This window comes from Peromyscus leucopus, chromosome 1, assembly GCF_004664715.2.
Source record: "Peromyscus leucopus breed LL Stock chromosome 1, UCI_PerLeu_2.1, whole genome shotgun sequence".
Lineage (NCBI taxonomy): Eukaryota > Metazoa > Chordata > Mammalia > Rodentia > Cricetidae > Peromyscus > Peromyscus leucopus.
In genome coordinates, this window is record NC_051063.1 from 5,017,490 (window position 1) to 5,044,328 (window position 26,839).

Here is a 26,839-nt window from a genome sequence, read left to right on the forward strand (position 1 = left end):
CCTGTGAGCTCAAGTTGCAAACAAAAATGAGCTCAAGTTGCAAACAAAAAACCACCAGTGCTGAACTGGGGACTGTAGAGTGTGGCTGGGCTGTGAGTAAGGTGGGGAGCGGGGAGGAGATGGGCTTCTGGGGAAGCTGAAGTCAGCAAGTACGGGAAGGACCTTCAGTGCAGTGGGAATAGCATGAGCCAGGGGGCAATAAGCGCTGGAGGGGGGAGTGTGGAGCGGAAAGTCACAGTGGGTCCCGTGGCTGAGCCTGGATGGTAAAGTGTCCCCTGAGGCCAACAGCACCCTTCCATCCTCCCATCAGTCATACAGGGAATAGAAGCCTCCAAGAAGTTCCAGAGAGCTAGGCAATTGTGGCACATGCCTTTAATCCCAGTGGAGGCAGGCAGACCTCTGTGAGTTCGAGGCCCAGCCTGGTCTACAGAGTGCCAGGGCTACAGGGAAATTGTCTTGCAAAACAAAACCAAAAAGCGTCCAGAGACCCAATCAGCCATGTGTGGATGATATCAGGGCCCAGGACAGATGAATGAGACAGAAAGGGGGGCCTACATTTGGGAACTATTTTAGATGCTGGGTGGAAGTGATTCGGTGATGGTGTGGAAGGAAGGTGGGCACAGAAAGTGGAGAGAAGTTGAAAAAGCTGCTGACTAAGATGTAACCCACCCCGCCGCCCTCACTGGGATGCCCAGGAGGAAGGAGAATAGTCAGAGCTCTGGGGCAGTGTTTATGATGGCCAGGGGAGGTGCTCCATCGGATTTTGATGAGGAGGGCAGATAAAATGTGTCATGTCACAGTTATGCAGGTGCTGTCCGTCATGAGGATACACAGCCCAAGGGAATTAGGATGGAGGCTTGGAAAGGAGGGCAGGAGAATGTGACTCCCCCACGATGGGAGGCTGGCAGTGGGGCCCATCTCTGCTCCCCAGTGTAGCCCAAGTCCCTTCCCTCTCTCCTCCACAGGTCTCGAGTTTGCCTACTCAGAAGCGCCACGCTCCATGCAGGGCGCCATCATGGGCATCTTCTTCTGCCTTTCGGGGGTAGGCTCACTGCTGGGCTCTGGCCTGGTGGCCCTACTGTCCTTGCCTGGGGGCTGGATGCACTGCCCCAAGGATTTTGGTGAGTGAGAGGGGACCCTCCCCAGAAGACAGGAATGGAGGGAGGCGTAGGGATGGGCCGAGCACTGGTGTTTTACACTCCGTGGCCCTCAGAGGCGCCTTCCTGCTTCTGGAACTCAGCCATTGCTGAGTGGTCTCTTTCCCTTGGTGTTCAAGTCTCCAAACAGAGGAACGAGAAACATACCAAGAGACACTTGGGGAGTTACAGTCCTAGAGGACTCTCTACCCAGCGCTCTCAGACCACGCCCACTGGAGTGTGGCTTTAGTTGCTAGCCCAAGGAGGCCCTCCCCACCCTCATGCCAGCCCTTCTGTCCCCAGGGAACATCAACAACTGCCAGATGGACCTTTACTTCTTCCTGCTAGCCGGCATTCAGGCTGTCACGGCTGTCCTGTTTCTTTGGATTGCTGGTCGCTATGAGAGGACTCGTCAGGACCCAGCTTCCCAGAGCTCGTCCAACAGGGTCAGGGGCTGAATTAGTCTCCACCCACCCAGACAGACAGTGCCATAGCAGTACCAGCTGTGCCCATTCTCTTCTCATTTATTCTGCACCCAACATTAGAATGAAGTGGTTCCCATAAATAAGGGACATGCGCCCTCCCTCTTGACCATGGTCCACGACAAGGGGTGGGTTGGAGGGGGCCTGGGTTCGGTCCCCGAGGGGACCCAGCAAGGGACTCGGAACAACAAGCACCAGAGGATGAACATGAGGGCCAGGCAAGAAGTCCAGCCAGGCATCCCACTGGTCCCCCGACTGCCTGGGCTGGTGGCCGAAGCTGCACCTGGTGGGCCAGGGAGTGGTCAAGAGCTGCCCCGGATCCTCTCCATGTAGTTACGAAGCTCCTCCGGGTCCTTCAGCCCCATGTCCTCGCACACCCAGCGGATGTCCTCCTCACCTGCCACCAGGATGGACTGTACAGCTGGGGCCCCTACAGGCTCCTCGGGCGGCTGGGCTGGGGGTACTGGCGCAAATGTCACAAACTCGACTCTCTTCCGACGTCCCCCAGCTTCTTTGCGGGCCAGGGTGCTCGAGGAGCCAACAGTGCCCTCTGAAGCACCGGGGGCCACAGCTGGGGCATCCCCTCCTGCCCCACTTTCACACGGGCAGCCCCCCTCCCCCTTGGGTGGGCCCGGGGAGGAGCAACGGTCCAGCTGCCGACTCAGTTCCTCCTGATTGGTGCCCAGCCAGACCCAGTTATGGGGCTGGGGGGAGGAAGGGTCCGTAGCGCTGTCGGGAGGCTCTTTGCGCTGGTAGCGCAGCACGAAGACCACACCATTGACCAGAAAGATGAGGATGGCCAGACAGAAGATACCCAGCAGAGCATACATTCCCAGCTCTAGGTCGGTGACACGCTGAGGGGCAGGCACCATCTCTTCCTCGTCTTCCTCCTCTTCTTTGGCCTCATCCTCTTCCTTCCCAGCTTCTTCCTCTGCCCGCTCAAACTTGCCTCTAACATCCACATGGCCCCCCATACCACCTGCGACCTGCCGCTTTCCCTCCACAGTGGCTTCTGTGAATGGTGGGCTCCGGGCAGGACTGGAGGGAGGGCAGGTGCTGGTGTGGGCAAAGGGGGTAGCCCCAGCCAGGCAGTGCCTGAGGCCAGGGGCACACGATGGCGGCCCCGGCGACATGGTTCCGGTGGGTGCAGAGCAATGTGTAGGGGTAGCCCTTCGGCACCCACCCCACTCACCACCACACCAAGTTGGGCTCCCTGCTCTTCCGCCGGCAGGACAGCACTGGGCTCCTCAGCTGAGACCGACAGCCCCAGGTCACTGCGGTCGTAGAGCTCGGCAGGGGCCAAAGTGTGGTCAGAGAAGGACAGCCACAGGGAGAGGGCCACCTCCTGCAGGGCACACAGACACAGGCAGAGACACGCGAGGGCACGCACGCATGCACACACAAACCACTCCCACAGTGACAGGCCACACGGAAGAAAGAGCACGGAGGAAAGAGAGACACAAGCAAATGGACAAAACACAGGGAGAGAGGGGATGCATGTCAATCACCTGTCTGCCACTCAGCCCAGGAGTCTGAGTCCTCGGGAGAGCCTAGTGAACCCCCCAGTGCCATACTCCAGCCAGCCACTGCTTGATCACTTCCAGCCACAGAGAACTCACTACCGCATGGGAAGTAGTCCTTATTTTGAAAACCCTAGAGCAAGGGGTCCAAGTACCAGGACCCACTTCCTCCCATCCTCCTCCACCATCAGCCCCCATCAATAGCTGTTGACCATGCTCCCTGACCCCCAGCCATCACCTGCTTTGGGGCTGGAAGAGCCGACTGGGCCCAGCATGTGGCTGTGACCTCCCCAGGGTGGGACGTGCCTCGGCTCAGGGCCAATGAGATGCCCATCACCGGCTGCACTCGCAGCTCCAGCATTGAGACCTTGTCGTCTGTCACTGCCAGTGCCTGCTCCCCCAGGATGGAGTCAGACAGCGGGGAACGAACCTAAGAGTGGGAAGCAAATGAAAGTTGGTGGGGGTGGGGGTGGGGGTGGGGGTCTCCTGCACACAGTCTCCCAGCATCTCTACACTTGAATACACTTACAGGCTCCAATCCACACCAGAGGGCAGTGCCCTTCTGGCGGCTGTCTCTACACACCTAGACCCTCATCCTTCACTCCTGTCGCGTTTCCTGCCGTGAACTCCATTCTCACTCAGCCTCCTAGCCCTCCTAGAACTGTCATGTCGTCCCCCCGCCACCCCACCCCCCGTCCTTTCTGCAGCCTTCACACCTAACCAGGAACATTCTGGGGACACCCGCACCCTGGGGGAAGGGGGCGGAGTCTTGCTCTTTAGCGTCCCCTGTGGTGACTCACCTCAATGGAGGTGACTCCAGGCTCCCGTCCCACTAGGATGCGACCGCCTTCTAAGGAGGCTATGCGAGGATCTTGCACACGGGCATGGGCTGCCACGAGGTGAGTCACATCCAGCAGCCAGTCAGGGCCGAGTAGGTGGGTGAGGCGGCGGCCACCGTCCAGCGGGTGGGCCACGAAGGGTACCAAGAAGCGCACACCTGCTCTCTGGTACTGCAGGCGGCAGCCGCGGGAGCGCCGCTCTGCCTCCTCAACCGCAGCCTCAGGCTCCGGCTGCCTGCGGGGCGGGCGGGGCGTCAGTGATGGCCCCGCCCACTGGAGACCACGCCTTGCCCACACTCCCAGCCCAGCAAGGCCCTGCCCAGCCACCCATCTAGAGGTTCTAAATGGAAGCTTAATGCCTCGGCTTGCACAAATGACAAAAACAATAGTAACCAGAGGCGCCTGGCTGGTGTAGGCCTCCTGTTCTTCAAACTTTGTTTTGAATCCCCTCCCTTCTGGGTGCCAAGTCTTCCTGATCAGGCCGGGGATGCCCAGACCCCAGTTGACTGGTAAAATGTGCTCATCTATCCAGCTGGATGCACTTATTTCTGGATACCGCTGGTGTGGGAAGGTGACCAGGCAATGGGGGTGGCAACTCAGTTTCTACTTTGAGAGGCCCAGGCACCTCATCCTTGCCCTCAGGTTCTGGGGAGCCTCCCCACTAACCAGTATCATTTATTTTTATGGAGCTTGGGCCAGTCAAGGCTTCGGAGTATACAACAGTGAACATTCTCAGGGATGGAGTATAGAGCTGGAATATAGGGCAGTAAGCCAAGCAAAGAGAATTCGTATGTGTTATAGCGGATGAGGAAGCTGGGGGAGAGGGGATGTGGAGGCTGCCAGCTTACACCACAGTGGCCAAGGTTCTGGTGGTCGAAGGCAGGTGACCACTAATATTGTCAACTTGACAAAATCCAGACTCATCTAAGAGACAAATCTCTGGCATGACAGTGAGGTAGCTTTTTTTTTTAACATGTGCATTGATGCTCTGCTTGCATGTCTGTGTGAGGAAGTCAGGTTCCCTGGAACTGGAGTTACAGACAGCTGTGAGCTGCCACGTGGGTGCTGAGAACTGAACCCAGGTCCTCTGGAAGAGCAGCCAGCGCTCCCAGCTGATGAGCCCTCTCTCCAGCCCATGAGGTAGCTTTTCAACGAGGGTCACTGGGTGGGAAGGTCCACCCTAACTATGGGCAGTACCACTCCACCAGCTTGGGTCCCACCACTGAATAAAAAGGAGAAAGTGAGCTGAGCACCAGCGTCCATCTATCTCTCTGCTTCCTGACTTTGGATGCGATGCCACCTGTCCAGCTGTCTGAACTGTTACTGAGGCGGACCCTCCATCACGGGCTGTACTTTGAACTGTGAGCCAAATAAACCCCCGTTTCCTAAGTTTCCTTTGTCAAGGGCTTTGTCACAGCGACACGTCAAGTGACGCTGGAGGGGCAGAAGGCACAGCAGGTGGGCGGAGTTTCAGACCCCAGCCTGGGTCTGTGGAGGTGGCCACTGTGCACCCTCAGGCCCAGAAGGAATTCACCAAGTCCTGTGGGCTCCTGCAGGTCTGCACTCACCCTTCTGCTGGGCCCGGGACCCTCCAGCCTCGAATCTGCTCGAGAGTCGTGTCAGTCAGCTCAATGCGCAAGGGCAGTAGTGGGCCCAAACGGTCAGCCTCAGTGAGGCCCGCAGTCGCCGCCACCAGAAGTCTACCCGAACTCCCTTGGCACCCCGACTCTCCTGGCCAGCCACGAACACGGCATCACAGGCCTCGGATACCTAGGGAAAGGCAGAGATGGGCTGAGACACAAATGACAGGCATTGATAGAGCATCATCTACTCTAATCATAAGTAAGGCTACATCTCAAATTCAATTCGGTATGGCACAGTGGTTGCTCTTAGTTTAAAATATTTTGCTGAGCTACCAAAATCCACCCGAGAGGCACTGGGCCATACTTTGTGTTCTCCAGGGATGAGCTGGGCCATTTACATGCAACGTACACAGCCTTGCTCCTAGCAGGGTCAGGGTTGAACCTAACATGCTAGCTCCTCAGTGTCAGCCTCAGACATTGGTGCCAGAGGCATCTCACAACCAGCTACAGCTAAGACGGTGAGGGCAAGACGGGCCCACCTCCCTGGGAGCCCCCAAGGGGCTGCCACTGCTGCCCGGGATCTGGGTCAGCGCTTCCTCATTAAGACCTCAAGATGGAGAAAGCTGTCTACCCTCTTAGCCTCACAGGTCGTTACAACAGTGATTATTATGATAATACTCATCAAATTATAACAGTTGTAACTGCTGATGCTTCAGTTCTTGCTACCTGCTGGATATTAGGTACTTTTAACTCTTACAACAACCTAATCATATGTTAGAGCTGAGGGACCGGGGGCTCAGAGAGGTTAAGAGACTTGCACATGACCACACAGCTAGTTCATAACAAAGATGGGCTGTGATGATTAACAAGATCTAGAACTCCCTAGGAGACAAATCTCTAGACATGTCAGTGAGGGGATTTCTATTGAGTTCACTGAGGTGGGAAGATCCATCCTAGCTGTGGGCAGCACCATCCATGGGCTGGGTCCCCGCCCCATCCCCCACTCCATCCCCGTTACACCCCCCCCCCCCCGAAAAAAAGGACAAATCCTTTTTTCTCAGCACCAGTATTCCTTTCTCTGCTTCCTGACTACAGTGTGACATGACCAGCCGCCTCGAGCTCCTACGCTCTTCCTTCCCTGCTGTAATGGACTGCAGCCTTGAACTGAGAGCCAGACCGAACCCTTCCTTCCTTAAGTTGTGCTTGCCAGGGATTTTGTACAGCAGTGAGAAAAGTAACTAACGCAGGTCTCTACAAAGGTCCTGACTCCAAAGGACACACACTCTTCCAGTTCAGCTCCCTGGCCAGTGCCAAAATGGATAATGGATAATGAATGTGGAAATAAGTGCAAGGCCGAACTTTGCTCTAGAGAGATGACTAGAACCAAAAAAGAAAAAAAGGTTGATGTCACAGCCCTGCCAGTGAAGCTTGCAGTAGAGAAGCTGTTCTCTCGGAGACAGCAGAAAGGAACAAAGCGATGTGTCTGATTGCGCATGCTCACACAGATGAGTGCCGTCACTCACCTGCAGGACCTGGGTGTTGGCTGACTCACAGCCAATGTGCTCTGTCACCTCCTCCAGGGTTCCCCCACTGTCCACAGTGACAAGACGCACGGGGATGCGCTGGGTCACTCCCGTCAATGGAGCTGTGTTCACCAGCTCCTCGGCCTGAGGGTGCAAGGTATGTTTAGTTCCAGGGTTCTCACCTTCTGGGGTTCCTGGGAGCAGGCTTCCAGTGTGGCTGAGCACAGATGTTAGCCTCTTACCTTGGTCAGTGGGATGAGGGCTCTGATGTCCCGCTCAGACACCAGGATCTCCCAGACCATTTTGTCTTTCTCTGCTTCAGGGGCCTGACCTGGGTACTCCAGCTGCCACGTGACAGGGCGAGTGACGGCCACACCCCCACCAGTGCCATTCTCCACTGCAAAGTCCACCCACAGGAACTCGGACAGTTCAGGGGGGCTGCTGGCAGAAGAGAGAAGAGCTGAGTGTTTGCCAGCCACCAGGTACCACCTGTGTTCATAAGCAGCCTCTACGATTATCCTCATTTGACTGACAAGGGGACCAAGGCACAGAGGTGATGTAGCTCCCCCAAGATCACAATGTAAAGTGACAGAGCCTACGCCTCCATCCTGGCTACAGAGCCCAACTCGGCCTCCAGGCCCCTCTTAAGATCCATAGAACCACTGATTTATGTCTCCAAATGCTCACTGGGGTGGGGGCATCCATTGGAGCCCCAAACCTGTTCTCTAGCATTCTAAGGTCAGAACTTTCTTTTGTGCCTACCTGGAATCTGGTCCTGCAGACCCAGTGCGGTGACAGGTGATCAGGCTAGTGTGGTGCTTGGAGCCCTTGAAGCGGTCCAGCTTAGCAGTCCAGAAGGTGGGCTGGACCGGGCGGGCAGCGATCACCTGCAACCCCCTTTTCACCTTGATCCTGCAAAGAGCGTGTGCATTTTGGTCAAGATGGAGACTGGGCTGCAGATTGCGTTGGAAAGGCAGACAAGGAGCTAAAGATGTCAGCTTCCTGCTTGGCTTTCCTCCAACTGGAATCTCTTCCTATCCCTTTCAGAAGGACCCCACCTCAAGACAGGTTACGTCACACTCCTTCCTCTACCCACCCAAAGGCCACTTACAACTCTCTACTGCCCACAAGCTGAAGCCCAGGCCTGGCATTCCAGAGCCTCCAGGTCCTGGCTCAGCCTCAACAGAGGCAGAGACATCTCTCCACACATTCTGGGCTTGGGAGACACCAAGAGTTGTCGTCCCCCCCCACCCCAGCCCAGCTCACATTCATGACCCCAGGCCTTCGCTCAGACTGCACCTATGGCTTAGTCTGCCTCCCTTTCCAAACCCTATTTCTTGTCAGTGGTAGTAAATGGCTTTCCCCCTTATTCTGTCCACTGGCCCAAGTCCCCAGAGTACTTAATACTTCAGCCCAGCACCCCCACCCCCATGCTGTTCAATCTAGTTCATGCCCTCTCTTCACGTCCTTGTCTCTTCAAGTGCAGGGCCTTGCATCTCTGTGCAACTCCAGTGTGGAGACACAGGACTGTAAGATCTGTGGAGTCAGCGGATGAGTGGGCCTGAGTGGGCACGATGGGTAGGAAGACACATTGGGTGGAACTCCCATATCCCCACCCATGGTCGAGGGAAGGTTACACTGTAGATCCTTGTCACTTTCACTGGGTGAGGTAGAGGATGCTTAGGTATAAGTTCCTACAGAAAAGGACATATAGAATGGGGGCCTTTGATGTGCAGGAGTGGACTTTGTCCAAAGCGCCTCCCGCCCGCAACGGTAGCAAGCAGAGAACCCTATGGATACTCAAGCCCAGATGGATACCCATCTTGTCAGCATTTGGGCATACCCCAGCACTGGACACTACACTTCTCAGGTTCCAAGCCTCTCCTACTTCCTCTACCACAGGACCTAAAGTCCCAGGGAGGCTGCCCACCTCTGGGCTGTGCTCATCACAGGATCTTGCAACCCTCTGCTGGGAACATTTATGTAGAACTCATGGTTTGTGGAGGCTAAGAGCTCTAGCGAGGACTGCAGGAAAAACAGATACCTGTTGTCAGCCCACTCATGTCCCTCTTCCCTCTTCCACCCATGAGGTCCTCGTGCTCACCGAAGAGTAAGAAGATGGGCTGTGAAGTTGTGTCGAAGCAGGAGCGTGGCAGTGAAGAGCTGGCCGGGCCTCATTGGCACATCGGGTGCCCGCAAAGTGACTGCTTCATCCAGAGGTACCTCCTGGTACTGTGGGGGGTCTGCAGGATGCAGCTCCACACCACCCACCGGGAGAGCCTGCTCCCCAGGTTCTTCCTCTGCGCCAGGGCCACAGCCCCCAGGTCCCTCACCTGCAGGCTCCAGTGTATAGGCCAGTTCAGCCCTCGTGGTGGCACTTGGGGAGAACCAGTGAGAGGGGAACTCCAATTCCACCACACAGGCACCCAGAGATGCCTGCAAACACAAGGGAGGCAAAGGCTGTGGTTGGCCCCGGGAAGGATGCGAAGGAGTCTTACTCCCATTGGCAGAAAAACCTAAACTGAAGAGGTCCATGGAAGGCAGAACCAAGGACTCGTAGCAAAATCGTAGGGACAATCTCGATCACATCCCAGGACCTACCTATAGCTCAGAAACAGCAAGAAACAGATCTCTCCAGCGGGTCTTCGGGCCCAACCCACAATAGCAGAGATACAACTCACGAAAGTTCAAATCTCTACACACGAAGGTTGATGGCTCTGTGACAGTGACTCTTACATCTGTCTCATTTATCTCTTTCCCAACTCCAGAGAAGTGGGAACTATTGTTAGTCTGTTTTACAGAAAAATCTGAGCCTCAGAGACATTAAGTTCTGTGCCCACAGCCATGCACCCTGGACTGAAATCCTTAAGGGAGCCTCTCCTAGGGTTATCAGGGACCAAAAACGGAGTCAGGTGGCTCATGCCCCTAGACTGCCCAGACTGCAGTAGAGTCCTTCCCTCTCCACCCTGGCACCACACCTGCACGGCGCAGCAGCAGAAACAGCTCACTCACCTGGAAGCGGCAGGCTTGGTGGGCAGTGCCTGCAGGGTGCGTGACGTGCAGTCGGGCACAGGGCAAGCTGCCAGGTCCTGGCGGCCAATCCTGCCCTTTGAGGTGGAAGAGGACGCGGGCATAAGGCTCTGCTGGAGTCACAGCTGCTTCCACGGAAACAGCCCGCACATCCCAAGGGACAGGCCGCCGGTGGGGCTCAGTGACCCTGGGAGGGACCACCTAGAAAAGAACGAGGCTGCTCAACTGCAGGGTGGGGTGGAAAGGCGGACAACACAACAGCCAGGTACGGGGTGTCAGCCTTCTAATCTCAGCGTGGCAGGAGATTAGAGGCCTCAGTCTTCCTGTGTAGAGAATGGGAAAAGTTGTCTATGGCCACACCACCGTGATACACCCAATCTTGCCTGACTTCAGAAGTTAAGCAGGACTGGGCCTGGTTAGTGCTTAAGGAGAAGAATGAGAAGAGCCCCAGAACCCCAAACAGCAGAACTCAAGAGTCTCATTTGTCTGGGAGTCCCTGGGCCCTAGGCTTACCTGCTGAGTGGCAAAAGGTGGGTAGGAGGCCCGGAGAAGTGGCTGTGCCCTGGGCCAGGGCTGCAGGAGCAGGAAGGTCTCAGAGCGGGAGCCCAGAGAAGAGTTAGCAGGTGGGTAGTGGCCCACCTGCTGCACACGAAAATGCTCAGGGGCATCCAGGAGTTCCAGGGCCACTGGCAGGTAGATGGGATCCAAGGTGTCTTGATTACTGCCAACTGAAGAGGAATAAGGGGTAGATATGGGATGGCTCTGGAGCTAGCAGAGGCTGAACTGAGCTCCATCCTCTCTGTGGGGCTGGGCAGGAGAGGGAGAAATGGACTACAAATGTCCCATCTCCCAGATGTAGAGGAATACTGAGGTACAGGGAGTCTCACAAAGGCAGAGTTTGAGAGTCAGGGATTGGAAGTAAACTTCCCAGCCAATCCTCTACCTTCCACAGACCTTGCCTCTCTCTCTCCAACAGAGCCTTTTCAGTATCTCCCTGACATGTGCCTACTGCCTACCTGCCTCAGATGCGAGGGCATTTGGAGGGCAGGACTCCTGCACTAGAGTGTATTCAGTTAAAGATAGTTCTGAGTTGAGCTTTGTAGAAATGGAGACTCTTTTGTTGTGTCTGGGTCCTTTGGTGTACTTGGTTGGACACCCCCTCCAGGTCCAGTTATTGCCATGGCACACCCACACCAAATTTCCAAACTTGATCCCTTCTTCCCTGCCCCAGCTGGGGGTGGGGGTTCAGGAATGACACTTGAGGAGGGTACCAAAGAGGTCCATGAGGCTACTGGCACTCACTACGTGTGGGAACCATAAGCCTGAGGAGATGGAATATTTAATCATAAAAACCACAAAGGCCCACTAAGGCTATATTGATTTGTACTACAATCCCTAAAGAGTAACAATTTTTAAAGCACTTAACCCCACACAGATTCAATTTTACATGTATTAACTCAGTTCTCATACAGTTCTGTAGGTTAAGTTCTATTACTACAAACTCTACCTAATGGATTTAGAAAACGATGTGTGAGGGCTCTCCAACCTGGGGTGGACCTGAGAGGCCAGTAAGGAATTCACCACCAAGCTACCCAGCTTTTCCATCCAATGCAACACCATTATGCCATGGGGACTTCACTCCTAAACAGGGCCAAGAGCAAATGCTGCCTCCTCAAGGAAGCCCCTCTGTGGTCATTTAACCCCTTGCTAGACTTCTTGTTCTGGCTCTGCTTGCTGCTGCTGCTGCTTTCCTGAGATAGGGAACAAGCCTCCCATGCCTGCAGAGTACCTGGAACCACAAGTACAGCCGATGTGCCTGGCTCTGCTGCCCCTCCCGAATTAGCCTCATGTCAGCTCCAGGCTCTGTCTTATTCTGGAATTCCCTCAACTCTCCCTGGAGAGGTTTCCGGGGAGCCCAGAGATGAGTTTATGTCCTAACTGTACTCCATGAAAGACGGGCCAGCACCAACATCTGGAGCCTAGATTTCCTCAGTGGTAGAAGGAGTGGGAGTATTTCATGACCCTGTGGGCAGGGGAGGGCTTTGTAAACTGCGGTGGAATTCCCATGGGAAGTGAGATTGTTGATGAGCAGAATGGTTGTGACAAAGCTTTCCTCCCTCCCTTCACTGTGGAGGGGTTATTAGGGCTCCTACCGGGTCTGCAGGGTGGGGAGCAGGTGCCTGAAACAAGTTCCTGAACCAGCTCCCTCTCAGCCCCACAGCTGAGCTGGGATGGGGGGGGGGGCTCTTCCCTAGAGCCACCAACACCACCCCCATATCCCTAAGGATAACAAGTGAGTGGCTGCTGGCCCCTGGGGTGGCTCCGGTCCACCTTCTAATTCACTGCTTCCATAATTACAAGATGCTCACTAGTCCCAACTCCCACGGACTCGCACGGTCTCCCATCCCTGGGAGTCCAGCTCTCTTGATGGGGGCAGGAGGATAGAGAATGCTTCACCATTTCCCAGTCTCCCATAGCATCTTCCACCTTTCAGCCCTGCTCATGTCAGGCACCAGGTAGCTGCTGCCCCTTACCCAGTGATGGGTACACCCACAAGGGCTCGGAAAGGCAAGGCTGGGGCTCTCCCTGAAGACTCCAAGGTCAGACATCTCCTTGGGACAGGGAGAGAGAGACGCGCATCTCTCGGGTCCCAGGCAAAGGGGCTGTTTTGCTTTCCTGTGACTGGCGGGAGGGCCGGTGGGGGCTAGAACAGCAGATTGGGGAGGGGTGGTGCACCTGGAAGCAGGGTAGCGGGTTCGACGCTGGGGCTGGAGAGGAGGCTCGCAGAGGAGTTGGGACCCGGCAGGTGAGGATGGGAGTGAAAAGACTTTAGGCTCAGGTGGGAGCATCCAGGTGGCGCACAGGGAAGAAGGCAAAAGAACAGCTGGCTGGGAACCGGTTTCCCAAGGTTGGACCTCTCCAGGACATCGCTCTGGGTTTAGTTCCAGGGCTCAAAGGCTTGGGGGCATCACTGACGCATGGCCTCGGCCGAGCCGGGTCGCCCCTCCCCTCCCCTCCTTTCCCGCTGACCTCTCACGACTTCCAGGGCGAGGGCCACCAGGAGACAGAGCCAGGCACCGTAGGGCCCCCGAGGGGCCGCAGCGGCGCATCCAGCCATCGAGGCGCACATCCTTCCCACTGAAGGCGGGTTCTAAGCGCGCAGCTCAGGTGGCTGCTATCCGGTCCCGCATCTCCCGCGCCTGCTCCGCGCCGGCCCCTCTGGCCAGCCAGTTCTCTGCGCCGCCCGCCCGCGGCTGCAGTTCCCAGACAATGGAGCGGGAGCAGTAGGGTGGGAGGGAACGCAGGCACATGGGCTGTCCCCTCCGCCCCGCCGGGTCCTAGTGCCCTGCGGATCCCAAACCCAGAGCGCCCCCCCCCCCCACGCGCCCTCCCGCGCGCGCCTAAGATCGGGAAGAAGTCTCCCTGGAGACTGAGCAGATTGATGGCCTCTGCCAGGAGGCACAAGGTGAGTTCTTCTGGGATTTCTCTTGGAAGCTGATGATCAAGGAGAAAACAAAAAAGAACCAAAAAAAAAAAAAAAAAAAAAAAAAAAAAAATGTTTCCTCTGCCTCATGCCCTCCCCACAAGCATCTCTGATGTAAAGGCATCTCTCTTTAGAATCAGAGCCTGAATTCAGGGACATAGGGGAACAGAGTTGGGAGGCAGATAAGGAGACCAAACCTGGCCAGATGACAACCCTGGGCCATTCCGTGCAGGCAGTTTGTTTTGTGCCCAGCCCCACCCCAGGGAGGGTCCCAAAGGGTAAAGGGTACAGGCTGGTCAACCCTTCCGAGGGAGACTTGACTTCGGGTCCCGCCCAGCCTTGCCCCCAGGTAGTGTTGGGAGAGGTCCAGAAAAAGATCTGGTATCTCCATGGCAACCTAAAAAAGGAAAACGAAGCACAGACATGCCTGGGCCGTCCACAAAGCAGCAGAACCACCTGGAGCCACAGTGAAGATCTTGGTGCGGTAAATTCCTGAGTCTGGGAGGAAAGCCAGTCTTTCTAGGCTCCCCAGGCCAGCAACAGGGCAGCGCAGCACCCCAACGGAAGGAGCACCTTCAGTTCCCTGCACTGCTACCAGATCTGCAAGTTTTACAAGAGAGTGCATGCCTCCCTGGAGGGAGGAGTACCAGGTACTGCCTGCCTTCCTGAGCCTCCCTTCTTCTCAGCAACTTCCTGCTAGAGAAGAGTCTGGCAGCAGAGAGAGAGACTTTGAGTAAACACATTTTATTCAGAAGAAGATAATAAAATAGCGTGCACTTTATTTTAAACCAACCAAGCACTGATAAAAATAGATACCACTGCAGCCGCGATTCCACATCAAACCTTATCAGTAAGAAGGGGCATTTATTCTTCACTACTTGTGCTGGACCTGGCACAAGACACCTCCCTCCATGAGGGCCCTAAAGGCCAAGGCCAAGGGTGAGCAAGTGCCCTTGTGGAGAGGCTTAGTGGCAGGCTCCCCCTGGGTCCTGTAGAACAGATCAGGGCAAGGCAGGGCAAGGCCATGCTCTTCCCAGCTGCTGGGACACAACACTGATCAACAGTTGCTTGGGGATGGCAGAGAGTGGACAAGAGAAATGCAAGGCATTGAGTCCTTCTGCGTTTCTCAAGGCCCCTGAAATCCCCAAAGGACATTGGACAGTCCCTGCAGGGCCCCAACTGCAGGAGAGTTAGCCTTTGCTTTGGCTGCAAGAGAGTCGGGATTCTGCAAGGGACTGACTACTCTCTCTGAACACAAAGTAACCATAGCACACTTTCCTAAATTCTGGAGGGTGCTGTTGACTCCCGTTAAGGCACTTGTAATGGAACCCAGATGCGCAGGCTTCCGGGGACCTTGTTTCTCCCTTATCCTCAGGTCTAGCAAGTCCTGTCCCTTCCCACTGCTGTGCAACGAGGAAGAGGGTGAGGGTCTCGAGGGACTTGGTAGGGTGGTGTGATGGGAGTCTGAGTAGGAAGAGAGCTGGGGTGTGGTCAAACAGGAACGTCAGTCTGGGAAGACCTTTTGTAAGGAAGCCAGGCAGCAGCAGGTTAATCATCATGGAGATCAGTGGGCAGTGGTGCTGGCTGAGAGCAGAAGCCAGAGCTGAGGCCCCTCCAACCTGCCCTGGGGGGAGGCAGGCTGGGAGCAGAGAGAGGGCAGGGAGTCATCCCTTGACCGAACACCTGCAGAGGACAGGTTCTCTTCTCTCAGCTAGGGGCTAGTGCAGGGGTAAAGGTGTCAAGGATTCAGACACAGGCAAGGAGAGGGCAGGGGCTACAAGGAGGGCCATGAGACCCAGAAGCAGCTCAGCTCTTTGGTATGGTGAGGGTGCCACTGTGGGACATCCCTGTCATTCCTCCTCCATACTCCGGGTTGCCTTGGCTGCTCGCCTCTGCCTCCCACGAAGCTCTTCTATCTGGCGCTCCAGCCCTCTCACCTTAGCCTCCAGGTGGGTCCCTGAGCCCTTGGAGGCAGTGAGCCGGCTCAGCAAGGCAAAGAGAGTCAGCAAGGCCAGGAGCATCAAGGCCCGGGTGGAGGGGTCGGGCACAGACCTCACCAGTCCCACAAAGCCAGCCACAAAGAGGACAAGCTTTAGACCCCCCAGGATCCGCCCCAGTAAGGCCAAGACCAAGCCCAGGAGCAGGGACAGCAGCCAGTAGATGACCAGTGCTGCTGCTCCCCACAGTAGAAGGGTCTGGACTTGGCTGGGGCTAAGCTTCAGGCCCTGGGTGAGATGTTCACCTGGAAAGGAAAAGGACAGAGTCAGCAATCTAGAGATGTGGTGAGGGCAATGAGGGGCAAGAACAGTGAAGCAGAGGGGAACAACAGCTTTACAAAGGCACGCCCACTCTTACAGGCCCGGGAGACGGGTTTGAATCCCAGCCTCCTGGCTGTGAGACTCTGAAAGACTACTTTGCTTGGGGAGACAGAGATTTATTTATTATTTGAGGACAGTCTGTCTGCCTCCCAGGGCTGTGGTTAATCAAAGAGGAAACCGTACACCTCTGCACAATGTCCAACACAAGCAAACCCCTGGTACAGAGGTAAGAATCTCTAGCCTCCCCTTCTACTGTACTTCCGGGGACATCTGCAACTAGCTGGGGGAATGTCTAGCCCCACATAGATGAACTCCCACCAACAGCAAGGTCAGACACAGCCCTGGCTATCTAATTCTCTGCCACTCACCATCCAGCCCCAGGGCACTCAGCAACTGGGCAGCAATCCCAGACAGGGCAAAGCAGGCCACAGAGATGGCTGATGAGATGGCCCACATCACCTGTAACAGGGTCTGTGAAAAAGACAAATCCATCAGGAATGAGGCTCTTCTCCTCCTGCCTGGTACTACTTGCAGGGAAATCCCTGACCTGTTTCTTCCCCAGGAGATGGGTTTGGGTCAAAAGTCTGTGGACTCTGAGTTGGGTGAGGAGGCCCTTCTGCTATGTCTCCTTCCTGACCTATAATCCAGGACATCTGAGACAGACTTGAGCTGGTCAACTGAGATGTTCTGGAAGTGACAGGAGGTGCACTTGTGTGTATCCGCATGGTAGCCACCCTATGAAACGGGAAGCTTCCAAGCCTCCTAGGGAATCAGGAAGGTGTGTGAAAGGATATCTATGCGGGGCTGGGACATGTGAGGGAAAAGCTGATCAACTGCACTTCATTATGGATTTGTATGTGTGTCTGCGTGTGTGTGCCCATGCAGGCCCACGTGGACACTGGAGGCTGACATCAGGATGCCTTCCTCAAGTCTCCACCTGTTTTTTTTTTTAAGATTTTACTTTTATTTATGTATCCATGTGTGTTTGTATATGTGTATGAACATGTGGGGGTTTGAGAGGTGATCAAAGAAGCTGGAGGAGGGTGTTGGATTCCCTGGAGTTGGAGTTACAATCAGTTGTGAACCACCTGTGGGTAGTGGAAACCAAACCCTGGTCCTCTGCAAGAGCACCAAGCATTCTTAAATAGTGAGCTGCCTCTCCAGCCTCTCTATTTTTTTGAGACAAGGTTCTTACTTAACCTGGAGCCCTAGTTTCTGCTAGACTGGCCAGGCAGCAGGTTGGTATCTGCCTGTCTCTGCACATCCCACTTCCCACTGTTGAAGGTTACAGACATGCACACCATGCCCGGTTTTTACATATGTCTTGGAGACTGGAACTCACGTCTGCTACTTGCATAGCAAGCACCTGACCCACTGAGCATTTTCCCAGCCCTATATTGTGGATTTTATAAACCACTGGCTGGGTACTGTGGGATGAACGATCAGAAGGCACACCACACTAGAAACGGCACTGGGCGGAAGAACCGACCCTGCCATAGGCCCTTCATGAACCCCATCTCACTTTTACAGGTGAAGACACGGACTCAGAGCTCTGCTCTGCCAGCTCCAGAAGCTGGGACTGACTCAGATCCAAGGCTCCTTGGTTCCCCACTAACATGAGTTTGTAAGAGTAGGTCATTTTGCAGCCTTTCTGGCCAAATGGACAAAAGCTGAAAAAGATGGGGTGGTGCTAAAGGGCCGGAGGGTAAGAACCTGGCAATCAGCCAGCAAGAGGCAGGACTGCCAGGCTGTATTTGCGGAAGGTGGGGCTCTCCGCAGTGGGGACTAGGACAGAGAGGCTGTGGTGGCAAGGTGAGGTGGTGTTAACAATGTCTCTCCTTTTGTTTATGCACACAGCCACTACAGGCACGTTTCTTACCTCTGAAATCACATGCATGGTCTCCGGCCCCAGCCAGGCATCCAGCGTCTCCTTCAGAGATCGGCCAATCTGGGTCAAAAGATCAGCTGAGGCCTCCCTCTTCTGTTGGCCAGGTGGGGCAAAGTCTTGATAGGACTGGGATGACGATGAGTGGACGAGGAGAAGGGCCACAAAGACCATCAGGACAGCTCTGAACAGATGCCTGCTCCATGATGGATTGCTGTCTGAGCCTGCCATGCTTGCGCCTGTCAAGAGAGGGCCACAGGGGAAGCAATGATTCAGACCTGACGGATACTTTTACTCTCTCAGCTGCTCGGTCATTCCCTTCACCACCCCTGGTCCACAGCAAGCATCCCAGACAAACCTAAAAAGAGCCGTGCGCCGAAAAAAGATGAACCAGGACTTGCGAATTAAGCTGGGCACAACCATCTGAGTCACAGCTTCCTCTTTTGTATTCTCCGCCGGATCAGTTCACCAGCATTACTATTCCAGGCCTTAAAGTGGCCAAGATCTCACCGCAGTCTATTCCTCCAGATCTAAAATCCGAAGGCCTGTCTCTACATCTTAGGCACCATGGACAAGAGCAAATTCTAAGGCTTCATCCCAAGAAGCTTACAATGTACTGAAGCCAAAGCTGATAGAAAAACTTAACTTAAAAATAGCACGTAAGTAGGATTACCACTGCACACCAATGCAAAATAAAGCACTCGGTTAACAGAGCATACAAGAATGACGGCATTTGCAACAGTTATCTCTGTGGGGCCATTATGCAAGGTGGTTTTTCTCCCTCACCCCTGTGGGCATAGGCATGAAGAAACAGTCTGCAGATGAGCACTTGTGCAAGGTCACTGGGCTTAGAAGGATTTCAGCCCAAGCCTCTGCTCCCAAATCCTACCCTTGCTGGGGGTCAAAGTGTTCAGCGGCTCTCAACCGGGGCTGCTCAGTGGCATCACTCGAGAATTGTATGAAGTGCCAATGTCTGTGTCCAAGCACTCTGGTTCTGATGGCACTCACTCTGGGATCTGATCTTGGACATGAGCTCCTCAATGATTTGAGAACCATTCTAAGAATATAGAGAAAGGCTAAACTTTGTGTCTCTTAAACTGTCACTCGACAGTCGGTGTAAGATTTCTGTGACTACTTGTGCAAGGTTGTTTTTGTTTGCTGTTTTCATCCCCAGCAAGCAAGCAATCCATTTTGCACTGGATATCTTCTAATTCAATTTGATTTTGACATTACCTACCAGGAGGCAGGATCACATCCTTTTGCCTATTTGGGAGTGGGAAGTTGAGGTCATTCTGTGTCGATGGTTATGATATAGTGTACACACACACACACACACACACACACACACACACACACACACAAGCAGTTTGGTTTTCATCTATCCTTTCTGGCTTAGAGCTCACATATCTCATATAATTTAATACATGGAAAGAACAAAAAAGGTACCTCTTGTAAAAAAAAAAAAAATAGCCTTTTAGCCAGCTTCCTGCAACATCTTCAGAGGATGAAGAATGAAAGACAGCCCTTTCCAACATAGAGTTTATGTTAGTAAGACCATTTTTAGAGATCTCCCCAGATAACCTCCAGATTAGAGGGGTAATTGCCAGGGGGCCCAGCCATGCCTTTAGAGGGATGTGACTTTCATCCTCAACCTCTGAGGAAGAAGGGTGGTTAATGTTTTCGTTGATTCCCATGACCAATCTGTGTGCTGAACACACTTATATAATGTGACCAATCTTTGGTGGGTTATCCTTTCCAAGGTTATTTCCTGATCTTTCGCCCACTGATACATTACTAACATCTGAAGAGAAGCTGCACCATAATGATTAAAATGTTAACTGTTGCTGGGGTAGGTAGCTCAGTGTCAGATGGCTTGCCTAGCATGTGCATGGCCTTGGATTTAATCCCCAAAACAGGTAGATAGAGAACTGCTAAATAATCTTTATATTTATAGAATCCATAACTTCTGGCGACTATTAGATGACATCAGGATGTATAATATCCTTTCTTATTCTTTAATTCTATGCTTCAACTAATACAAAACATGTAAATAAATGGCTACAAAGTCTAACTTACAGATAAGTAATGTCTATCTAAGAACTACAGGGACTTGCCCCAGTAGTTATTCATGATATTCTAGCCAGAAGGAAAAAAAAAAGATGGAGCTGCATCTGGATGAGAAGACCCCACTCAGCATGTAGCACCCCCACCCACCATATTTCACTCTACAAAACCTGTTTCTATAATGGAGATTTGAGGCCAACAGCCCCCTGTTTTCTCAGAGGCAGGCCCTGAGTGAATCTGATTTCCTTCCCACAAATTCTCTTCCGAGTATTTGCTTTCGAGCAATGAGAGGCAGGAGCCGCCAAGTCCTAGCTTATTTTACCTGTCCTCTGTCTGGATATAAGTCAAGGTTCCTATAGCCCCTTTATCAGGTTCAATGAATTGGCTAAAGAGAGTCAAGAGTTCAGGGAAACCTTGTGGAAATTACTTTAACTATGTAAAGATACGTTCCATTTGTTTATGCTGTGGAATATTACTTAAACTGTGTAAAAGTTTTAACTATGAAAAGATGTGTTGCTGTTGCACCTGGCCTGCCTAAGGCACCTGATTGGTCTAATAAAAGGCTGAATAGCCAATAGCTAGGCAGAGAAAGGATAGGCGGGGCTGGCAGGCAAGAGAGTAAGTAGGAGGAGGAATCTAGGCTTGGGAGAGGAGGAAAGAAGGAGAGAACAAGGGAGAAAGAGAGGGACACACCAGGGCCAGAAGCCAGGCAGCCACCAGACAGACAGACAGACATGGAGAAGCAGTGAAAGTGAGATATACAAAAGGAAAGAAAGGTAAAAATCCCCAAGGCAAAATATAGATGAAGAGAAACAGGATAATTTAAGTTCTAAGAGCTAGTGGGACAAGCATAAAATAAGGCTGATCATTCATAACTAATAAGACTCCGTTTTGGGCTGGAGAAGGTAGGGTTACACTGACTGCTCCAGAGTCTGGTACAGAAGTTCACTGCTGATATACAAATAGTTCTTTTTTTTTTTTTTTTTTTTTTTTTGCCGTGGTGCCAGCTTTAATCCAGCATAGCAGACAGGGATCTCTGTATTGAGCAGCTGGTACCAATATTCGGAACGCAAAGTACAAGAAATCTGTTCAAAAAAAAAAAAAAAAAAAAAAACTTTAAAAAAAAAAAAAAAAAGACTCCGTTTCATGATTTGGGAGCAGGTTGGTGTCTACCACTTTACCCCACCCTCCAAAAAAAAGTCTGGTACAGGGAAACAGTTTCACTGGCTGGATGATGACAAATAGTTCTTATAAAGGCTACTGATGTGCACCAGCTGTGAAGACAGCAGCACCAGGTATGGGGTAGGGAGTGCAGAGGGTCCATGCCCTGTCTGGGTGTGCCACCCTCAGAGGGCCTCTATGTGTTCAGTGATCAGATAGCACTCCAAACCCTGCCTTCTCTGGATTACCCTAGAAGTTTCATTATAAAGTGAGATAAACCAATTCTCTGGCCATTGGCATCAACTCAATCACTAGCCACTCTTCCTCCTCAGAGGTATCAACTCTTTAAGATATGGCTGGTCCCTGGCAATTAACCCCTCCAATACTGTAGCTATCTAGAGAGCATTCTAAAAATGGTGTTACTCACATAAAAGGTATATTTGAAAGGTCTGTTTTTCCCTTTATCCTCTGAAGACACGGCAGAAAGCTAGGCCAAAGGGCTAATGATTTTGACAAAAGGTATCTTCCCATGTATTAAATTACAAGAGATATGTGGGCTCTGAACCAGGAGGGATAGAGAAAAACAAACTGCTGGTGTATGTGTTTCTGTGTATGTGTCTGTGTGTGTGTGTGTGTGTGTGTGTGTGTGTGTGTGTGTGTGTGTGGGCAAACCGGCGGTGTGTGTTATATCACACCATTGACACAAAATGATCTCAACTTCCTACTGCCAAAGTAAGCAAAGGGTTAAGGAACAGCCCTTAAGGAAAGATTATCATGAATAAAAAGCAGACACTGGACTGGTTTTGAATGCACTAATCTCAACCTCACGGGTACTTATCCAGGTAGGCATTGTTATCCCCTGATGATGAAATCGAGGGAGAATGGGCAGTATGTGGGAAAACCCGGCTGTGAATTCAGGTGCATCTAAAGAGCACTCCTTCTTTGTCCAGAACCACTCTGTTGTGCTGTGTTCAATTTAGAAGTTACTGATAAAGTCACATAATAGATTATCCATAAGTCAAACACACTTGGCACCTACCAACCATCTCAGGGAATTACAGTGAAAATTCACCCAAGCACCTTGTGCTCTGATCTCATCTATAACATGATGCCATGGATGAGTTAAGACTCAGCAAGTACCAACTTATTGAAGCAGGTAAGGATCAGGCAAGAAGAATGTTTGCAGGTCCACCTCCTTTTTTGACACTCTGCTGGAGAAATGTCAAAAGGCTCTAAGCAAATCCTGTCCTTCCTCGAGCTCAAAAAGGCACCTGCAGTTCCAGAGTCTCTGTGATCCAGAGCTGAGGAGTAGAGACTGAGGAAACCTCTAAGGAGGAGGTGAGGCCAAGTTTTGAAGCGTTTGTGGTTACCACGATACTGGGGGAGTTGGCCACAAATTTAGAGCCATCTGGATATCGGAGAGGGAAAGAAAGATGTTCTCATTTGGTCAGAGAAGGCTCCAGAAAAAGACTTCTAAAAATACTACATTTGGGGTAACTTCTGGCCCAGAAACAGCTACCCAACACCCCTCCCAAGGCCTGTAAGGTCAAGTGGAGTTGCAAAACACAAGAGTTCAAGTGCAAGAACTTAGGCTGAGAAAGCCATCTACTCTTTGGCACAAATCAAGAGCCAGGTGGTTCCCACCTGCCACTGGTGGGAGACGTGGAAAACATGGGTTAGTTCCTGAGCTATCTGGGTCATGCTGGGGCCTTAAAGAGCAGGGTTGCTATCTTGGGTTGGATTCTATATCCAAGGACCTCCAACAGGAGGAATCAGGTGTCGTCTCTTCCCTCCTAGAAGGTCAGGGTGATGTGAGCTGCTACTCCCACGGCAGCCTGCTGTGTTTTCTGTGCCAGCTTTAACTTGAAGTAGCCATCTGCCTCAGTCTGGGGGACCTTGAAATAAACCCTCCACTGTGAGGCCAGCACTGTTCTGCCAGGTGACCTGAAGTGTTCCAGAAAATGCATCTCACAGGATTCCGGAGAACACTGGTTGTTGAGAGGTAGTGAGGACAAGTGACAAGCTGCTTTCTTTACCAGTTCCTTTCCATCTTTCTTTCTTTTTCTTTTTCTTTCTTTCTTTCTTTTTTTTTTCTTTTTTCTTTTTTTTTGAGAAAAGCCCAGGCAATATGAATCTGACCCATCACCATCATGCTTCCTCATATCTCTTAAGAACTTTTTGCCAGGCAGTTGGTGGTGCATGCCTTTAATCCCAGCACTGAGGGGGCAAAAGCAGGGGGATCTCTGTAAATGTGAGGCCAGCCTGGTCTACAAAGTGAGTTCCAGGACAGCCAGAGCTGTTACCCAGAGAAATCCTGTCTGGGGCGGTGGGGTAGTTTTACAGTTTTGTTGTTGTTTGAGGCAGGGTCTGATGTAGCCCAGGCTGGCCTGAACTAGTTATGCAGCTAAGGATGACTTTGAACTCCTAATCCTCCTGCTTCCATCTCCCAAGTATTGAGTTTGCAAGTGTGTGCCACTCATATGTTGCACTGGGGACTGAACCCAGGGCTTTGTGTATAAAGGTAAATACTCTACCAATTGAGGTACATGCCAGCCTTCATCAAATTATTATTACTGTTTTTTTGAGACAGGGCTTCTCTGTGTAGCCCTGGCTGTCCTGGAACTTACCCTGTAGACCAGGCTGGCCTCAAACTCAAGAGATCCATCTGCCTTGGCCTCCTGAGTGCTGGGATTAAAGGCCTAGCTCCTCATCAAATTATTAATGCAGAAAGATGCTATGGTCATTAAGAGTCAAATAACCTTAGCCTCTAAAAGATGGAAGCATGTCTGAAACTTTTTTGCTTACTGAGACAAACAGGAGGTACTCAATAATAAATGGTAATATGTGTAAGTTATCAATGTTTTGTTTGTATAATTTATAATTAACAAAGTGCTTACTATCTACCTCATTTAATTCTTATGGCAGTGTGTGTGTGTGTGTGTGTGTGTGTGTGTGTGTGTGTGTGTAGCTAGAAATCAAACTCAGAGCTATCAAATAGGCAAACACTCGACCACTAAGTTACAAAAGAACAGCGTGTGTATACAAATTGTGTGTGTGTGTGTGTGTGTGTGTGTGTGTGTGTATGCATGTGTAGAAGCCAAAGACTAACTCAAGCCAAGGTGGTTCTCTCCTTCTACCATGTGGGTCCCAGGAATCAAGTTCATCAGGCAGGTGCCTTTTCCCCATGGAGCATCTCACCAGCCTTAATTATCTTATAGTTATCATATAACTATAGTTATGTTCTATTTTGCTTAGAGCAGAAATGGGACTTGATCCTCAAACCCAGAAGCTCAGGCTTGCCCTTTCCATTGTCCCATACTTCCAGTACTGCCTTGGTAATGCCTGCTCTCTGCCCATGGGAACATATAGTTCCACCAACCACCATCAAGCTCAAAGCAGAAGACACCCAAATCTCCCAAGAGGAGCGAGCCCTCATACTAGGAGATGGCTCACCTGCTGAGTTGACAGGTTATACACCAAGGAGGTAAGAGGGGACAAAGACAGCCCCGAGACTGGCCACTCCTGTTCAGACAGCTGCAATTCAGCTCAGGCAGGAGCAGTCTCAGCTGGAGGAACTGCTTTACTTACTATGGTGGTGAGAAGTCGATATATGTTCAGCTGTGGTTTGCTCAGCCCGGGTAGGGTGGGGCTGGCCACTCTGCCCCCTGTCAGCACTCCTTCCTCTTCTTTTTCCTTTCTCACTATAAATCACTACAAGGGCAGGGACTAACTTGGTGCCCTCTGCTGGCCCCAACTGTCCCTTCACTACTCACAGCCGTCCTGTGGATCAGCGGTCCTCACTTCTGGACTGCCCATCTGGACTGCCTGCATAGCCTGTTAAACAAGGATGTCTGCCCCACCCAGGCAACCCACTCGGACTCTCCCAGGGAGGAGCTCGGCTTTTTTTTTTTTTTTTAAAGAGCCCCAGGATTCCTGAGGCAAAATCTGACAGCGGTTGCAAAGGTCAGAAGCCTGGAGAAGAAAAGTGTACTTCAAGCAAAGCCTCCTAAGAGCTCTCTGTACAAAGGACATAGGCTCAATTCTATCACAAACTAGCTGTCACTACCTTTACACCTGTTACTTAACCTATCTGACTTTCAATCTCCTCAAATGTAAATCCTGTTGAAACTGGGTTAAGAGTTGCTTTGGGAAGTTAAATCGTTTGTGCAAGCACCCTGTTCACAGTTTGTCCCATAGCCTCCCAACAACTCAATCTAACTTGACACTAACTTTTCTTGCAATCCCCAGCACCTAGCATAGAATGACGATGCTTGCTAAAAGACTATCAGAAGACCGCCAAGAAGCCACTTGGAGAAGTCGGGGGAGAAGCAATTTGAACAGTGAATCCAAATATACAACAGCCACATGAGAAGCACAGCTGAGATCCTAAACGCGGAGAAGTCACCACTAAGGAGAATGAAGTCAGCGTTCTGGCAGGTCGGAGGCAGCCCTAGCTAAACCCCTGACAGCTGCTACCCAGCAACTGTTTGTGGGGCAGGGTGACTGCAAAGGGGAGCAGCCTTGCCGCTCCCTTCCCAAGGCCAGACTCCCGACGACAGGGTGTCAGTGGCATGTGCTATTTCGAACAGCACATGCCCTGCCAAGCGCTTCATAGTGGCGTCGCAAGGCCCATGAGGTCGGGGTATCCAGAGGGGGGCTCCAACTGGGGAAGTAGGAGGCTGGACCATGGGGCTAGGGAAGGTTGTGAGGCTCAGCACTGGCCTCATCCCCAAGTCTGGCAGCTGCTCCCTCTACTGGACCTCAACGTTCGAACCCGCTTTTCCCGGGAAACACTCTCCTCCTGGGTTACCTAGTAACAACGCCCCCGGTTGCATAGCAACGAGGATCCGGGTCCCAGGCTTGCTAAGCCTCATGCTCCACGTTCGACCCCTCCCCACTCGGGCTCACAGGCCTAGCGGCTCCGCCCTGTAGCCGCCTGCAAATCTGTCCCTTAAGCTGCGTCTACAGCGGGATCTCGGACCGCACTTACCCTGCTCCGGCCACCACTATCCTTCACGTGCGACTTCGCTAAAAAACGCGCCAGCAAACCCGCGCCTCAACTCCCGGGGTGTTGGTTTATAATCTGCGCATGCGTGGGGCGATTGAGCTGGGAGACTGGCGGGCCTCTTTGCTGCCGGAGCGGACACCGTGGGCGCATGCGCTTTGTTCGCTCCATTACGGTTTGTGTGCATCTGTGTTTCCCATCGAAGCATTTCCAAGGAAAGAATGGCGTCGGAAATTGGAGCTGGAACGGAAGCGAAGTCTTTGGCAGGAAAGGGAAAAAAAATAATAATTCTATCGAGGCTGTGGCGTGGGTAGAGTCAGTGGTTGGTTCGGGATTCGGTGCTGATCGGAGCCTGCCACGCATTTAGGGCAGCCCAATTTCCCGAGGCAGGGATGCGGCTCCTGCGGCATCGCGGGAAGTGTAGTTCTTAGGCGGGGTTCCGGATAGCACCTGGAGGGTTGAGGAAAATTCTCGCTAAAAAGGGACAAAAGGAGAAAAAAAGCAAAATGTCTTAGTGGACACGTTAGCGGTGCACTACCTTGGAGAAATTCATCTGCTACGGGAGAGAGCAAAACCTCACCCCAACTGTGCAGGTGACTCCCCCGAAAGCTTTGCTTAGACTTGTAGAGGAAGGAAGCAGCTGCGCCCCCCTACTTCCCCCGCCTTTTAGAACCACTGAGGTAGCTTTGTGAATGGGGTAGGCACAGGGATTTAAATCTTTAACTTACATGTATTTGTTTTGTGTGTGTGTTTGGGTGTGAGCATCACAGACTACCGTGGAGATCAAAAGACAACTTGCCGGAGTCACT

At 52.4% G+C, this 26,839-nt stretch overlaps 3 protein-coding genes across 4 annotated transcripts in view; 1 reads left to right on the forward strand and 2 right to left on the reverse strand.

Moving 5' to 3' along the window:
* Positions 1-1,704, forward strand: part of Slc15a3 (solute carrier family 15 member 3) — a 16,914-nt gene extending 15,210 nt beyond the window's left edge. The window contains exons 7-8 of the mRNA XM_028884235.2: positions 966-1,121; positions 1,440-1,704. Of these exons, the coding sequence (XP_028740068.1) occupies positions 966-1,121; positions 1,440-1,594 (311 nt within the window). The 3' untranslated portion in view covers positions 1,595-1,704. The remainder of the gene's footprint in view (positions 1-965; positions 1,122-1,439) is intronic.
* On the reverse strand, positions 1,643-13,399 carry Tmem132a (transmembrane protein 132A). The gene is given in 13 exon segments (XM_028884234.2): positions 1,643-2,666; positions 2,669-2,963; positions 3,377-3,568; positions 3,939-4,212; positions 5,546-5,630; positions 5,633-5,747; positions 7,084-7,227; positions 7,326-7,524; positions 7,846-7,995; positions 9,188-9,519; positions 10,096-10,314; positions 10,627-10,841; positions 13,144-13,399. Coding segments are annotated over 13 exon segments (3,066 nt in total). The 5' UTR covers positions 13,244-13,399; the 3' UTR covers positions 1,643-1,920.
* Positions 13,400-14,351: 952 nt separating this feature from the next.
* Tmem109 (transmembrane protein 109) lies at positions 14,352-26,400 on the reverse strand. Of its 2 annotated transcripts, none has more exons than XM_028884233.2 (4): positions 26,016-26,400; positions 17,795-18,039; positions 16,284-16,386; positions 14,352-15,839 (listed from the first exon to the last, which is right to left on the reverse strand). In XM_028884233.2, exons 2-4 carry the CDS (start codon positions 18,029-18,031, stop codon positions 15,448-15,450), a joined length of 732 nt encoding a protein of 243 aa, XP_028740066.1. In that variant the 5' UTR covers positions 18,032-18,039; positions 26,016-26,400; the 3' UTR covers positions 14,352-15,447. The 2 variants fall into 2 exon arrangements, with proteins under 2 accessions (XP_028740066.1, XP_037060679.1); XM_037204784.1 differs by lacking the exon at positions 26,016-26,400 and adding an exon at positions 24,614-24,862.
* Between the last annotated feature and the right edge of the window lie 439 nt (positions 26,401-26,839).